Source organism: Rousettus aegyptiacus, unplaced genomic scaffold (assembly GCF_014176215.1).
Source record: "Rousettus aegyptiacus isolate mRouAeg1 unplaced genomic scaffold, mRouAeg1.p scaffold_m13_p_6, whole genome shotgun sequence".
Taxonomy (NCBI): Eukaryota; Metazoa; Chordata; class Mammalia; order Chiroptera; family Pteropodidae; genus Rousettus; species Rousettus aegyptiacus.
Window position 1 is genome coordinate 58,099,945 of NW_023416309.1, and position 13,887 is coordinate 58,113,831.

At 60.9% G+C, this 13,887-nt stretch overlaps 1 protein-coding gene across 7 annotated transcripts in view; it reads left to right on the plus strand.

Moving 5' to 3' along the window:
* PTPRE (protein tyrosine phosphatase receptor type E) overlaps positions 1–13,887 on the plus strand; it is a 103,135-nt gene that overhangs the window by 83,788 nt on the left and 5,460 nt on the right. For 5 of the 7 annotated variants that reach the window (XM_036223552.1, XM_036223556.1, XM_036223555.1 and 2 more), the window contains 10 exons: positions 74–171; positions 3,168–3,287; positions 4,502–4,665; positions 6,537–6,672; positions 6,954–7,103; positions 7,399–7,492; positions 8,586–8,662; positions 9,533–9,667; positions 12,311–12,436; positions 13,104–13,270. In XM_036223552.1, coding sequence (XP_036079445.1) covers positions 74–171; positions 3,168–3,287; positions 4,502–4,665; positions 6,537–6,672; positions 6,954–7,103; positions 7,399–7,492; positions 8,586–8,662; positions 9,533–9,667; positions 12,311–12,436; positions 13,104–13,270 — 1,267 coding nt within the window. The remainder of the gene's footprint in view (positions 1–73; positions 172–3,167; positions 3,288–4,501; positions 4,666–6,536; positions 6,673–6,953; positions 7,104–7,398; positions 7,493–8,585; positions 8,663–9,532; positions 9,668–12,310; positions 12,437–13,103; positions 13,271–13,887) is intronic. The other 2 variants (XM_036223554.1, XM_036223553.1) reach the window with 2 other exon arrangements.

The following is a 13,887-nucleotide window of genomic DNA, read 5'->3' on the forward strand; positions in this document are numbered from 1 at the left end:
TGCCAGGGGCTGGGGCCTGCAGGGACTTTTCCTTGTGGCTGCCTTTGACTTTGGGGTCGTCTTCCACTTACAGGCCCCAAGCAGGAGACGGTCAATGACTTCTGGAGGATGGTCTGGGAGCAGAAGTCCACCACCATCGTCATGCTGACGAACCTGAAAGAGAGAAAGGAGGTGAGGGCCGGACGGGACCCAGGACTTTCCATTTTGCAGCTGTCGCTGGGGCGGGGGCGGGGAGGGTGCTTCCCACTTCCTCTTATCACTGCAGAAAAAAAAAAAAAAGAAAAAGAAAGAAAGAGACACCACCCCCTGGTCCACAGCGTTTCTCTCTTGAAACAAAATCTCTGAGTTTCCATAACTCGCTGCTCTGGACCATGGTCTTGGCCCCCTGCCCCGGCCCCAGCCGCCCTGACTCCACGATGGGGCGGCAGATTCTAGAATTCAGGTTTTCTTAGTGTGTTGAGCATACAATGTGGCGGACCTCTGACTATAAGTAAAAATGGCTTCCTGCTCATTCATCCAGACTGGAGGAACGCATTCGAAAACTAAGATACACTGAACAAACGAAGACTTGTCATTCCGTTATACTTAATCAGCTATTTCTAATTCAGAAAGTAGTGTGCATTATAAGAACTTGAAGCCCCTGTGCAGGAGAAAAGTTAAACAGATTCACGTTCTCCATGTGGCAAACACATTGGCGTCTGCCTCCTGGACGGGCAGTCTCCCCGGATGGGGTGCATGCAGCCGGCCGGCAGCAAAGCCTCCCCCCCGGGAGGGGCCTGCAGCCGACAGAAAGCGAACGAATGTAGACAAGTCAGGAGGTGACACAAAAAATGAGGGGGGTAGCGGGGACAGTGGTCCAGAAGGGAGGAGCCCCCCGCCCGCCCCCCGCGTGACCTGGCCCGGGGCAGGGCCTGGCCGCAGGCGTGCAGAGGCGTGTACATGGCGTAGGCCTTCACTAGGCCGAAGTGCCACAGCCCCCGTGGCGGATTCCAGGACGCAGCATCTCCGAGGCGTGCAAGCAGGGGTCCGGGGGCGGAACGGCGCCCCCTCGGGTCCTGTCCGGGACACGGGGATGGGGGGGCCAGGTCTTCAAGACCGGGGGCATTTACCAAATCCAGCCAGGGCCGCAGCGATGGGCAGGGCCAGGGAACGGAGAACCTGCTGGGCCCCGAGGGGCCCACGCCAGGGGCAGGGCAGCCACAGAGGCATCGAGGGGCCGAGCTGGGCCAAGACCCGTGGGCGTGGGGCCTGCGATTCGGGAAACGAGTTCACTCTCCAGAGCGAAGGAAGACCTGGGAGCTGGAGGGAGACTCGTTAGAGGTAGGGAGACTGTTCTAGCGTGTTCCGGCCTGAGGGCCAGAGCAGACCAGGGGGAAGGCGCAGCTTGGCGGGAGTGAGACACGGTGATCCTGCCCCCCCCCCCCCCGGCCGGGCCTGCCCTGTCCGGGCCGGGGCCTGTGAGGTGCTCTCGGCCTCTGCTCTCTGTCGCCCCCTGGCCTGGGACTGCCAGCCATCCCCAGGGAGGCTCGGGCAGCTCCGCTAGGGTTCAGGGGAAGGGGCGCCCTTCAAGGTGGAAATACCAGGCCCTGGGGAACTCGGGCCCACAGGCAGGGCGGGCGCCCCGAGTGCCGCTGTCCCCAGTCACACAGGAAGTAGCCTCCAGCCTCCGCTTCCGGTTGTGGTAGGGTGTGGGTGGGGTTTTGTTTGCCCTCCCAGGGAGTTGGGACAGGCTGGGGAGGGCCGGCCTTCTCCTTGCGGGTCCTGCCCTGGCCACCCTCTCTCGCTGGACAGAGCTACTGGAGGAGGCTGGGACAGACAGGCAGGGACAGACGCTTCAGAAGGGCCGAGCGGGTCCTGTGGCAGGACCCTGCCCGAGGAGCCCCGGGCCCCCTGGGACTGGCCACCCGCCTCAACCACCCTGAAGGTGGGGGGCGTTTACACCCATGAAACACAGCAGGGCCTCCGCAGGAGCAGGGGCCCCTTGAGAACGCCCCCGCCTCCCCCGCGCTCGCTCTGTTGCTATGTTACGTGACATTTTCTCGCTGATGTCACCCTGAGCCTCCGACTGGATTTTTCCATTTCTGTGACTCAGAGCGGGCCTGCTTCTGTATCTAGATCTTCAGCATTTCCCAAGAGAGTTCCCTTTTCTTCTTTGCCCACACTTCTGCGTGGTTCTCCCTGGCTCCAGCATCCTCGCTGAACCTTGTGAAATGCAACTGCTCTGTCATCTCATGATCCGACGGGGAGGAACGGACGGAGTCTGCTGTGGGGCTGAGGGGGCCCCGGGCATGAAAACCTCCACTCCCCCGGCCCTGGGGGGCCCACAGAAACAGCCCCGGGCCCCGAGCGTGAGCCTTTCGGGGCCTTTGGGTGTTTGCTTCCCCTGAGGGCCTCTTCAGAGACACCCTGGGCCAAGGGCTGGAGCGAGGGCTCCGGGGAACACCAAGACGCAGTTTGCTTTGTAAGATTAGAAATTCTCGCGACTTGGCCCCTTTCCGAGACGCCTGTCGGGTGCCGAGGCGGCTGCTGACCGCGGCGGAGTGGGCCTCCCCCACGTGGCATGTCCTTACGCACTCATGTCCCCCGTGCCCAGGGGGACTGGCTGGGGTGCCCGGTGTCCTCTCCTGGGAGCTCGCGCGGGGCCTTCGTAGTTCCGAGGGAGGGAAGGCCCAGAAGGCGGCTGCTCGCCATGTGCCACCCTTGTCAGAGGACAGCGGGGAGGTGACGTCACCCCAGGTTCATCGCTGTCCACCGAGGGCAGGCGTGACCCAGATGAAGTTGTCCCCAGTGAGCTGAGCAGGACAGAGCCACCTGCCAAGCCCGGTGGGAGTCCTGCCTGGCCTGGGTGCCGCTTTGGGACAGGCGTCCTGCTCTGAGGGCCCAGTGAGATGGGTCACTCGCTGCTGGGGACAGTGAATGGATGACCGCATGTGACATCGTGGGTGTCGAACTCAGAAAGAGCCCCGAGTACCGGCTGGCTCCAGACAGCCCTCGACGGGGGGTGTAGCCTCGGCGTCCCCATTGATAAGGACACACTTTTCCGTGCTCTTTCGCGGCTCAGTGACCCATGAGCCCGGGGCCAGCGTGGGCAAGGCCCGTGTGGACGGCGGGTGGGGTGGTGACCGGCACCCACAGACCTGCTGTTCCCGTTCGCTTATTCCGTGCAGGAAAAGTGCTACCAATACTGGCCGGACCAGGGCTGCTGGACGTACGGGAGCGTCCGGGTGTGCGTGGAGGACTGCGTGGTGCTCGTGGACTACACCGTCCGCAAGTTCTGCATCCAGGCGGTAAGCGCTGTGGGGACCGGCTTCTGGAAGGCGGCTCCTGGGGAACGTTCACCACACGCAGAGCTCTGCCCGCCCCCGCCCCGGCGCCCGGCGGCTCTTGCTGGTGGGGACTGAGGCGGAGGACTGCCGGACGGGGACGGGGACGGGGCTGAGTGTGCAGAGGGGGACGAGGGGCAGGTGCACGAGTGTCCCCGGACACCGCTGGGCACTCCTGGCTCCCAGTGACCGTTCCGGGCGGAGGAAGTGAGTCAGGCGGAGGGGTTCGGGGTTGGGGGCCGGCCCCCCAGTAGCACAGTGCCATGCCACACACTGGGATCACGAGGCAGGATTCGTTTGTAACAGTTTCAAAATTATGTCCGAAACTTCCTCATTACGTTTCGCACTTACTTCCTGCTAGTTCTCCCCCGAAAGGTTTTAAGGCGGTTTTTAGTGAAGACGCCGGCGTACAGGGCAGATGAAATAGAGATGTAAGACGTTTAAGAGAAAAAATTACAAAAACAGAAGGGCGTGTCATCGGGAATCAAAAGTTGGTTGGAGTTAGACTGCAAAACGTGAATCTGAAGTTTCTAGAAGCCACAGCGAAAAAGAGGAAAAGACGAGCTTTGCCATGCTTGCCGTCTCTGCCTGCCTTCCTCCCAGACCACCCCACACAGATGCGCACGCACACACACGCATGCACACGCACACACACACATGCACATACGCACACGTGTACAAACACACACAAATACGCTGTATGACCTTTTGTGTTCTGGGGCAGGGGACCAAACTCGAGGTAACAAAAACTGAGGCAGGGTCTAGGGAGCCGCCTAGAAGCTAACACCATCATCTTCCCCCCCAAAATTAAGATGTTTTGGGGAGTGAAATGGTGTGCTGTGGGCACACGGGACCACGGGCAAAGAGAGGGGGCCACCCCGCTTACCAGTGGGGTCGTGAGTCGTAGGCCGGCTTTCCGGACGTGCCTGTCGGCCCGGAGCCCACCTCACCCGGTCCCCACGCAGCGCGGTGTGTGCCCGGAGCCCACCTGACCTGGTCCCCACGCAGCGCGGTGCGTGTCCTGGGCAGGCAGCAAGCACTGGCCTCTGTCGTGAAGGGCGTCCCGCCGCTGTTGACGGGCCCCGTCCCGCACGCGCGCGCGCCCCAGGCTGCCCAGGGAGATGGCGGGGCGGGGCGGGGCGGGGCGGCCCCCGCTCACACCCCCTGTGTCCCGGCAGCAGCTCCCTGACGGCTGCAAAGCCCCGCGGCTCGTGTCCCAGCTGCACTTCACCAGCTGGCCCGACTTCGGGGTGCCCTTCACCCCCATCGGGATGCTCAAGTTCCTGAAGAAGGTGAAGACGCTCAACCCCGTGCACGCCGGGCCCATCGTGGTCCACTGCAGGTGCGTCGGGCGGGGGTGGGGGAGAAGCGGGGGTCTGGGCCGCTCCGGGGAAATGGCCAGTGGACAGGCCGGGCTGGCAGAGGGGAAGGCGGGCGCGGCGACGAGCCCCGCCCACTGTGAACGCGGGCCGCAGTGGCCGCCGAGGCTGTCTCGCGCTCACGGCTGGAGGGACGGCCAGCGCCCGCGCCCCCGCCCCCCACATAACGTGGGAGCAGGGCCCCTTCGTCAGTGGCACATAAGGGGAACCCCAATATCTAAGACAAGAGCCGAGAGGCCAGGGTTGGTGATGACAGAGAGCTCTGACAGGTCTCCTTGGCCTCCCCTTCATCACCCCTGGGGGCCCTCGAGGCAGCCCCAGGAACAGAGATGGAGAGGACGCTTCTGCCAGGAGCCCCCAGGTCTTTCTGGAAGAGCGCGTGGGGCGCGGAGGGGCGGGGGGTGCACCCTGGGCGCGGGAAGCACCCAGCCGGGCGAGCGGAGCCGGCAGGCGTCCGGGACACCGGGGCCTGCGCCAGGCTGCCCCCTCACGCTCGGGCCCTTGTCCATGCGGAAAGGAAACCTGGCAGGGGCCCGCGTCCGGGTGAGTGGCGGCTGCCACCACGGTCATCCCTCGGCTGTGGAAAAGCAGGCTTTGAAAGGCCTGCAGGGAAGGCTGCCTGGCCTTGGGCTTTCCACGGGGCCCAACACGGTCCAGTCCTGGCGGACATGTCCGCCGGCTCCCCGCCCCCACAACCTTCGGGTGGGTTCTGTTCAGGCCCCTCCACATACCTGCTGGGCAGAGCGTCTTCACCTGTCTGCGCCTAATGACCCCTCAGAGGGCCTCTCGAGTGTCCTCTGCTCTGCCCCCAACCCCCGCCGTGAGAGCAGAGCATGAGGCCAGCCAGGGGCTCTCGGCTGCCTATCCCAGCACCACGTGGGGGGCTGGCTGGAAAGAGCTGTACCACCCCCCCACCACCACCACCAAAGGGGACAGTTGGGGGCTTCGTTCAATAAGTCGTCAGCCTTCTGTTCAAAAGGTCACTTCGCTTTCACCAGAGGCCAGAGCTGCAGGGCTGGAGGGAGCGGCCAGTTCAGGCTCGAGCAGTTCCCGCGGGAGCTGCACAGAGAGGCAGGGCCACCAGGAATCTGATCCGGGCACATTCCCCAGGGAGGGGGCCGCTCAGCGGGCACGTAGGGCACCCGCCGCCTCCGGGCTGAGGGCAGGACGCAGGGGGAGCCAGCGCACCCCTGCCGCGGCGTGACCTTGACTCAGGACCCGGCCTGCTGTGCCTCTTATTATGAAGAACCTGGGAAAGCTATTATCTAGCGTGACACTTTTTTAAAACGTCTCAGTATACAAGCAACGACATTTGGTAATAGAGGGAAAAATCTGTACAACTTTACAGAATGCTGACAACAGCTGTTTTTTACAATTAAGTGTGTTGGGGCAACAGTGGTCAGTACATGTAGTTTTCAGGAATGGGGAGTGTAAGTCTGGTCTCGCGTCCCCATAGGTGACCCCTTCACCCCGTCACCCTCCCGCCTGTAACCACCGCTCTGCTGTCTGTACGTGAGCCTGTTTTTGTGCGTTTTGTTTTGTTGTAGATCGTTGGTTACTTTTTGTTTTATATTCCACATACAAGTAGCCCTTTTCCGTCTGCCTTTGCCAGTTTCTAGTTGTTAGAGGAGCAATTCGAGATCATTGTACTGAGATTGGGGCGCCCTCTGGTGGCCTCGCAACCAATTTGTTCTTTATTTACAAAAAAAAAAAAAAAAAAAAAAGGTGGCCGTAAGTGGCGAGGTGTTGGCGAGGTGCTGGCGCGGCCCCCTGTCCTTTGCTTCGGGGGAATGTGACTCACCGCAGGTCTTGGCATCTTCCTTTGTCCCCGAAGCGCGGGCGTGGGCCGGACGGGCACCTTCATCGTCATCGACGCCATGGTGGACATGATGCACGCGGAGCAGAAGGTGGACGTCTTCGAGTTCGTGTCGAGAATCCGCAGCCAGCGTCCCCAGATGGTCCAGACGGATGTGAGCAGCGCCCCCCGGTGGCTCCACGGGGCAGACCCGGCCGCCTGCGTGCGCCCCGTGTCGGGGGGCGGTGCCTGGGCTGGTGCCTGGGCGGGTGCCCGTCCTCAGTGACGCCTGCTGTCAGGGGACCTTCACTCAGGGCGTAAACAGTCGCCATAAATGGCCACGATTCCGAATTTTTTCCCCAAACCTCCTTCTCTTGGCAAAGAGGCGGCCCCCGGCCCCCCCACACCGCCCCCGGCGCTGCTGAGCAGGCCCCGCCCCCGCCTCCGCCTCCGCAGATGCAGTACTCCTTCATTTACCAAGCCTTGCTGGAGCACTACCTGTACGGGGACACCGAGCTGGACGTGTCCTCCCTGGAGAGGCACCTGCAGACGCTGCAGGGCAGCGCCGCGCGCTTCGACAAGATCGGCCTGGAGGAGGAGTTCAGGGTCAGCGCCCCCGGAGCGCGGCCGGCCCTTCAGAGGGCGCTGTTCCCGCTTCCTGTGCGGGTGACCCCGGGGTGGGGGGCGCTGCCTGGCCGTCACCTGCGAGGGGGGGACAGCCTGGGGGCTCCCAGAGCACTGTGGCAGCCCAGCGGGGGTGTCTCACATACATTCTGTGTCCCGAGCCCCGGAAACGTCTGGAGACGGGGCAGGTGTGGCCTCTGGGGGCCGTGTCAGGCGGCGGGGGCTTGCTCGGGAGTGGCGGCGCTTCACCAGCCGGCTCTGTCCTCCTTGACTGCAGAAACTGACCAATGTCCGAATCATGAAGGAGAACATGAGGACAGGCAACCTGCCGGCCAACATGAAGAAGGCCCGAGTCATCCAGATCATCCCGTGTAAGGCAGCCGGGCAGGCGGCGGGGCGGGCAGGGCGGCCCCGTGGCATTGGGCCCTGAGAATTCACTGACCCACCTCTAGAAACCAGAGTCAAGGTCAGGGCACCCTCCGGGCTCACTCCCTGGGGGCCCTGTCAGCGCTGGGAAGGGAAAGCCCACCTGTGAAGCCACGAGTGACCCAGACAGTCCCGTGTGCATCAGATGGGCAGCTTGTGACAGGACTCGGAGGTGGGGGACGGTCGACATCCCGGAAGCAGGGAGAATTGCCCCAGGCATGAGTCAGGGGCCTCTGGATTCCCAACTCCTTCCTGTCTCCGCCAAGCCTGGGCACAGGCACAGCACTCCATTTACACAGGGGGCATCCTGACCCAGGTCATGCAGCGGGACCTGAAGGAACAGAGCTGAGCCCTTCCAGGACAGGCCTGGGGGGCGGGGCAGGCACTGGCCTGGCTGAGGGCCTGAGGGAAGGACGGCCACCCGGCCTGGCAGGGCCTCGGAGCAGTGGGGCCCGTGTGCCGTGAGCATGGTTGGGCCTCTGGGGGACTTGCTCAGTGGGAAGGGAAGGGAAAGGAAGGGAAGGCTAACCCGAGAGACACAGGCCAAGGAATGGGGTCCACCTGGTGAGAGGAGCCACCTGCGGATGGGGGGACTTCATCCAGACCCCCCAGAGCACCCAGGCTCACGACACCAGCACAGTGACCGGTCATGCAGCACAGGGACTATCTGTGAGACAGCTTCATCAGCCCCTGACCCCGGGGTCTTCGTGGCCGTGACTTCCCCTGCCCAGTACTCTGGGCTGCCCACCCGGTGGCCACTCACCTTAAATCCAGTATTTGTCACACCTGTATATTGGTATGAATCACCTCGATTCATGACAAAAGGAAACAGAAACGGGATTGTTTGCAGAACTTTCCTGACAAAACGCAGCTTCCCTGGGCCGCTTACAGTCCCCCGTTTTATGAAGTCGGCCTCCTGAGTTCTTGGTCCTGGGATTTTGCCCGTGAGTTTTCTGGGCCAGAGGCGGGTAGCCAGGAATGCGAGTTTGCAGGGCGGGCGTGCGTCCCCGCTAAGTGACGGACCGTCCCGCCCCGCAGACGACTTCAACCGCGTGATCCTCCCCATGAAGAGGGGCCAGGAGTACACGGACTACATCAACGCCTCCTTCATCGACGTGAGTGCCCGGCAGTCCCGTGTGAGGGCGCGGGTCCCCGCTCCGGGCGGGGCTCCCGGTTCACGCGTGTCCACGGTGGGAGGGGGGTGGACCTGCCTCCGGAACCCACTCCATTTCGTTAGCAGAATTACCCGCTTCAAAAGAATGCATAAGGCACTCGCGGGGACGCCCCATTTGTTCATTCTGAGTTTAGTCTGCAGTTAGTTAGTTTCCTGTTCCGTCTCTGTCCTGAAGTGGTCAGGGGTTGGGGCTTCTATCCGCTTCTCTCCCATGGCTTCTGGAACACATTTCCCCAGGACAGTACGCCTTTGTGTTCAGAGCACAGAGCCCCAGGCCGTCCTCACGCAGGGGGCTGTTAGCTGGGTCTGTGTCAGGATCCCTGTTTGCAGAGGAGAAAACTGTGCCCAAGGTCACCCGGGCCCCGAGTGGAGGAGCCGGGATTTGAACCCACTTCCTCCCACTCTACGCCCAGCGTTCTGACTTGGCCTAACACGGGCAAATGTGTCAGAACCGGCGCCGCTAGGCGCGTTCCCAGGGGCCTGCCAGCAAGCGAGGGGGAGCCCGTGCTCCCCACTCAGTGGTGGTGCCGGGGGCTGAGGGGCAGGTGACCAGATGGAGGGGGCGGGGGTGTGTGTGCGTGAGCCCCTGGGGCTTGGCTCAGGGGGGCCTGGATGCCTGGAGAAGGTTTTCCCCAGTTAGACCCTGGCTTCCCAGTGTCACATAGTGGACAGAGAGGGAAGGAAGGAAGGAAGGAAGGAAGGAAGGAAGGAAGGAAGGAAGGAAGGAAGGAAGGAGGGAGGGAGGGAGGGAGAGAGGGAGGCAGGGAGGCAGGGAGGCAGGCAGCCTCTAACCTCTGCTCCCCGTTTGAAGGGATACCGACAGAAGGACTATTTCATCGCCACCCAGGGGCCCCTGGCGCACACGGTGGAGGACTTCTGGCGCATGGTGTGGGAGTGGAAGTGCCACACAATCGTCATGCTGACCGAGGTCCAGGAGAGAGAGCAGGTCAGGGCCCCGCCCGGCCCGGGCCGCCAGGGGCGGTTTGCGCGCCGCGCGGTGACCGTAGCGTCACGCGAAGGGCCCGCCTGCTGTCAAAGGCACTGAGCGGGGACAGAGGTCGGAACTGCAAAGGCTTCGTTTCATTTCGCCATTTTTTTTTTTTTTTTTTTTGGTAACCATGATTCCACCACACGGGCTCTTGTCCTTGGCCTGCATTTTATTTAACCTGCCCTGAGATTCCGTCATTTAATGTTTGCCACAGTAACAAATTTGATGACAACCTATTGAGGAAAAGATACTTAATCGCCTTTTTCGAGACATAGAGACCTGGGCGTTGAGGCGTGCTCCTAATGGATGTCATCCTGGTGGCACCGAATGACTTGAACGCTCCCCTTTATCCCCAGACGGCCACCCTCGGCCTTCCGTATCATATTTGTTTAATCACATTATACGTTCTCATGAAGCCGCTTTCCAACCGAAAAACCAAAGCTTTGCCAAGAACCCCTGTATCTAGGTGCTCCCCCGAGATGCAGCCACTAGCCTGAATTTATGTTTTGACATCTTTGCTTTTTTCCCAAAGAGTTTTACTGAGATATAATTCACATTCCAGACGATTCATCCTTTTAAAGGACACAATTCAGCGGTATTTAGTATACACATAGACGCGTGGGACGTCACCGTTGTTTCCTTCTGGGTCATTTTCATCACCCCGCCAAGAAGCCTCAAACCTGGGCGCAATCGCCCCCCCCTTCCCCTGTCCCCCAGCCCCCACCGCCGCGTGCCCGCTGGCCCCGCCCCCGGAGACCACGCATCCGCTGCCCCCGCCCCCCGCCGCCACCCCCCATCTGCTGTCGGACGCCTTGGGTCCGCCCATCCTGGACGTCCCGTCCAGTAGGTGGAGTAGGTGGAGTCACACACCACGTCTTCAGGACCCAGCGCTTTCACGTGGCGTAACGTTTTCGCGGTCCGACCGCGTCCTGACGGGAGCACGTTTTCCCCTCTTTTTGACTGGCACATGGCGTCGCATCGTGCGCCGCGCCACATTTGGTTTATTCATTCACTGGTTGATGGACGTTCGGCTCATCTCGCTCTTGGGCGTTTACACGCCGCGTGTCGGGCGTTCGTGTCTGAGTTTTGACACGGGCATGTGTTCCTTCCCCTTGGGTGGCTACCTGGCGTGGACTCGCTGGTCGTACCACAACTCTCTGTTGCACACGCGTGTTATTTTACATTTGAAGAACGTCACACTGCTTTCCAGGGCAGCCCTGCGCAAGGGTTCCGATCTCTCCCCATCCCTGCCGACCCTTACCATTGTTTCTCTTTCCGATTAAATCCATCCTAGTGGACGTGTTCTTCGCTCTTTAAAAGATCTTTTAATATCATCTGCATGTATGTTTCAAGAAACTAGTTATCAATTTTGATTGCTTCTTGCTATCTATAAAGGGTATCGTGACGGTATGTGTTCTTCTGGGACTTGTTTTTTCTGCTCAGAATGGTGCTTTTGATATTTTCCTTTGTTGATGCCCATGGCTGTGGGTCATCCATCGTCATCTCATTGGGTTCCCCTCCACGAACTATGCGCCCTGCACCCATTTATGTATCCCGTCTCGCAGGGGCATCGGGGTCGGCTGCACTTCGTTGTCTTACAAGCAGTGCTGCAGGTCCATCCTTGTACGGGTCCCGTGCTGCACAAGGAGTAGTCTGTCCCCGGACACGAGATGCTGCTTTGGGGATGTGAGAAAGCCGCCATCGGCAAGGGAGCTCCTCGTTGCCTTCCTACATGGTTGCGGGTCCCGAGCGGCCCCTGGCGACTGTGAGGGGCATCACTCCCCCACATCCCCAGGGTCGTCAGTCGTCAGTCCACCCGCGGTGGCGCGGATCCGTCTCCCTGCTTCCTGCGAGGTTGGGCATCACTTTGTCCTTCTGTAGTTGGCGCGTTTGCTCCGTGCGAGATGCCCGATCCCGCCTTTCGCCCATTATTATGGTGGCTTGTTTGCCCTTTTCTTATTAATTCGTAGAATTTCTTTACATATTCTTGATACAAATCCTCCATTAACATAGAGGTTTTATGTATCGCAAATACCTTTTCACAGCCGACACCCTGTCTTTTCACTTTCTAATGTTTGTTGACGAAATGGAGTTGATTTTCTTGTAATCCGATGGTACAATCGTTCGTGTCATGGTCGGTTAGCTCTTTTGGAGTCATGTTTAGCAAAGCACTCTGTTCCCCAAAAGCGAAAAGGTATTTTCTTCCCCTAAGGCTTTTACAGTTTTGTTTTTGACAGTAAGTCCTCACCTGGGTTTATTTTTATTGAACTCCAAGGCAGCCAAGTGAGGGCTCGCAGCCGCGGGAGGGCGTGGGCGACCCAGTTAGGTTTTCTCCCACGTAGAAAACCAGTTTTTCTACCTCCAGGTGTTGAATAATCTCTTTCTTTTTCTGTTAGGTCACCTCTGTCCTGTGCTGTTTCTGGGCTCTATTCTGTTCCCTTGGTCAACAGGCATTAGTGGACATTCATATGCATTGTCGTGTTATTTTCTTGGTCAGATGAAATACGTTCAATGGTTTGAGAGCAGATCTGCATCGTCTGGTTAAAGGGGATGGCAGCAAATTATATCTTACGAGACTTAAAATTTTATTTTATCCCCCAGGATAAATGCTACCAGTATTGGCCAACAGAGGGGTCGGTGACTCATGGGGACATAACGATTGAAATAAAGAGCGATACCCTTTCTGAAGCTATCAGCGTACGGGACTTCCTGGTGACCTTCAATCAGGTATTGTTGCCATAGTGTTTCAAGCTGTGGCCAAGGCAGTGAGCGTGTCCAGGGCTCACTGCGGCTGCCCCGCAGGTCCTGCTTGTCCTTGCACCAGGAGGTCCTGCTCCGCCAGCACTTTTTGGGGCCCCAAATTCAAACTGACAGTGTGGCGAGCGGGGAGCCATGCTATCAAGGGGCTGAGCTCCACACGCACCTGCCCCCTTGTCTGGACGAGGAGGGTGGGGCAGACGGGCCATCTCTAAGAGGCGGCCCGCTTCCGCCCACCCCCCACTCAGAAGCGGCAGCAGCAGAGGGCGGGGGAGTAAAGGGATGGATGAGGCCACAGAGGCCTGTCCCCGGCTCTCTGCCAGGTGCCTTTTCAGACCCTCCGGCTGTCCCCAGTCCACACTGGGTCCTGGGCTCTGCTCCCTGGCAGAGAAGGGAAACTCCGTGGGCCAGTCATGGGCGAGGCCACTCACCTCTGGGACTTGGGTCAGAACTCAAGATGGTCGTGGGCACAGCAGATGCCAGCTCGCCTGGAGAGCGTGCTCCTCCATGCGGCCACAGGATGACCCGGGGCCCAGGATGACCCCGGGCGGGGGACTCAGGACTGCTCATCCCTGGGGCGGGTCTCTGGGAGGACAGGGACACGCGGGGGCAGCACTGAGCCGCCCCTCCCCCACAGCCGCTGGCGCGCCAGGAGGATCAGGCCCGCGTGGTCCGCCAGTTCCACTTCCATGGCTGGCCCGAGGTCGGCATCCCGGCGGAGGGCAAAGGCATGCTGGACCTCATCGGGGCCGTGCAGAAGCAGCAGCAGCAAACGGGCAACCACCCCATCACGGTGCACTGCAGGTGAGCGCCCCGCAGGGGCCCGGCGACCCCGGTCACCCCCCTGGGCCCTGAGCTGCCCTTCTCTGACACGTGTGCACCCGCAAACTTACATGAATACGTGAATGTCACCTTATCATTCCGGCGCGTGCATTCGGTGGGCGGAGTCAGGAGGCAATTCAAACACGTTTCCCTGTGCTTTTCACGTCATCAAAAAAAAAAATCACCGGCGCAGCTGGGACACACCCACTTCTGAACTTCGGGGGCCTCGAGTCCCTTTGAAAGGCGGTTCTGGCTCTGCCCGAGGTCCTCGTGCTGGGCGAGGGCCGTGAGCCACGCCCCTGACCTCAGCCCCGGAGGGCTCCGCACCTGGGACGCCGGGCGCCCTCCGGCCTGGCCACCAGGTGGCGCCCGCGCCGCGGCTGTCAGCGCCCGGTGCCTTCGTAGGTGTCACTTGAGTCGACCGGAAATGAGCTCCTCCGCGGTCCGCCAAACGCGCGGGACAGCGGAGATGAACGTGAAGCGGTCCCCAGGGCAGACGCGGGGCGGGTCACTGCGCAGGCGCCTCGGGGGCCTGAGCCCTGTGCGGGGGGGGGGGGGGGGCGCATGTCCAGGGAGCTCCCCGGGGGGCTGCGGCTGCA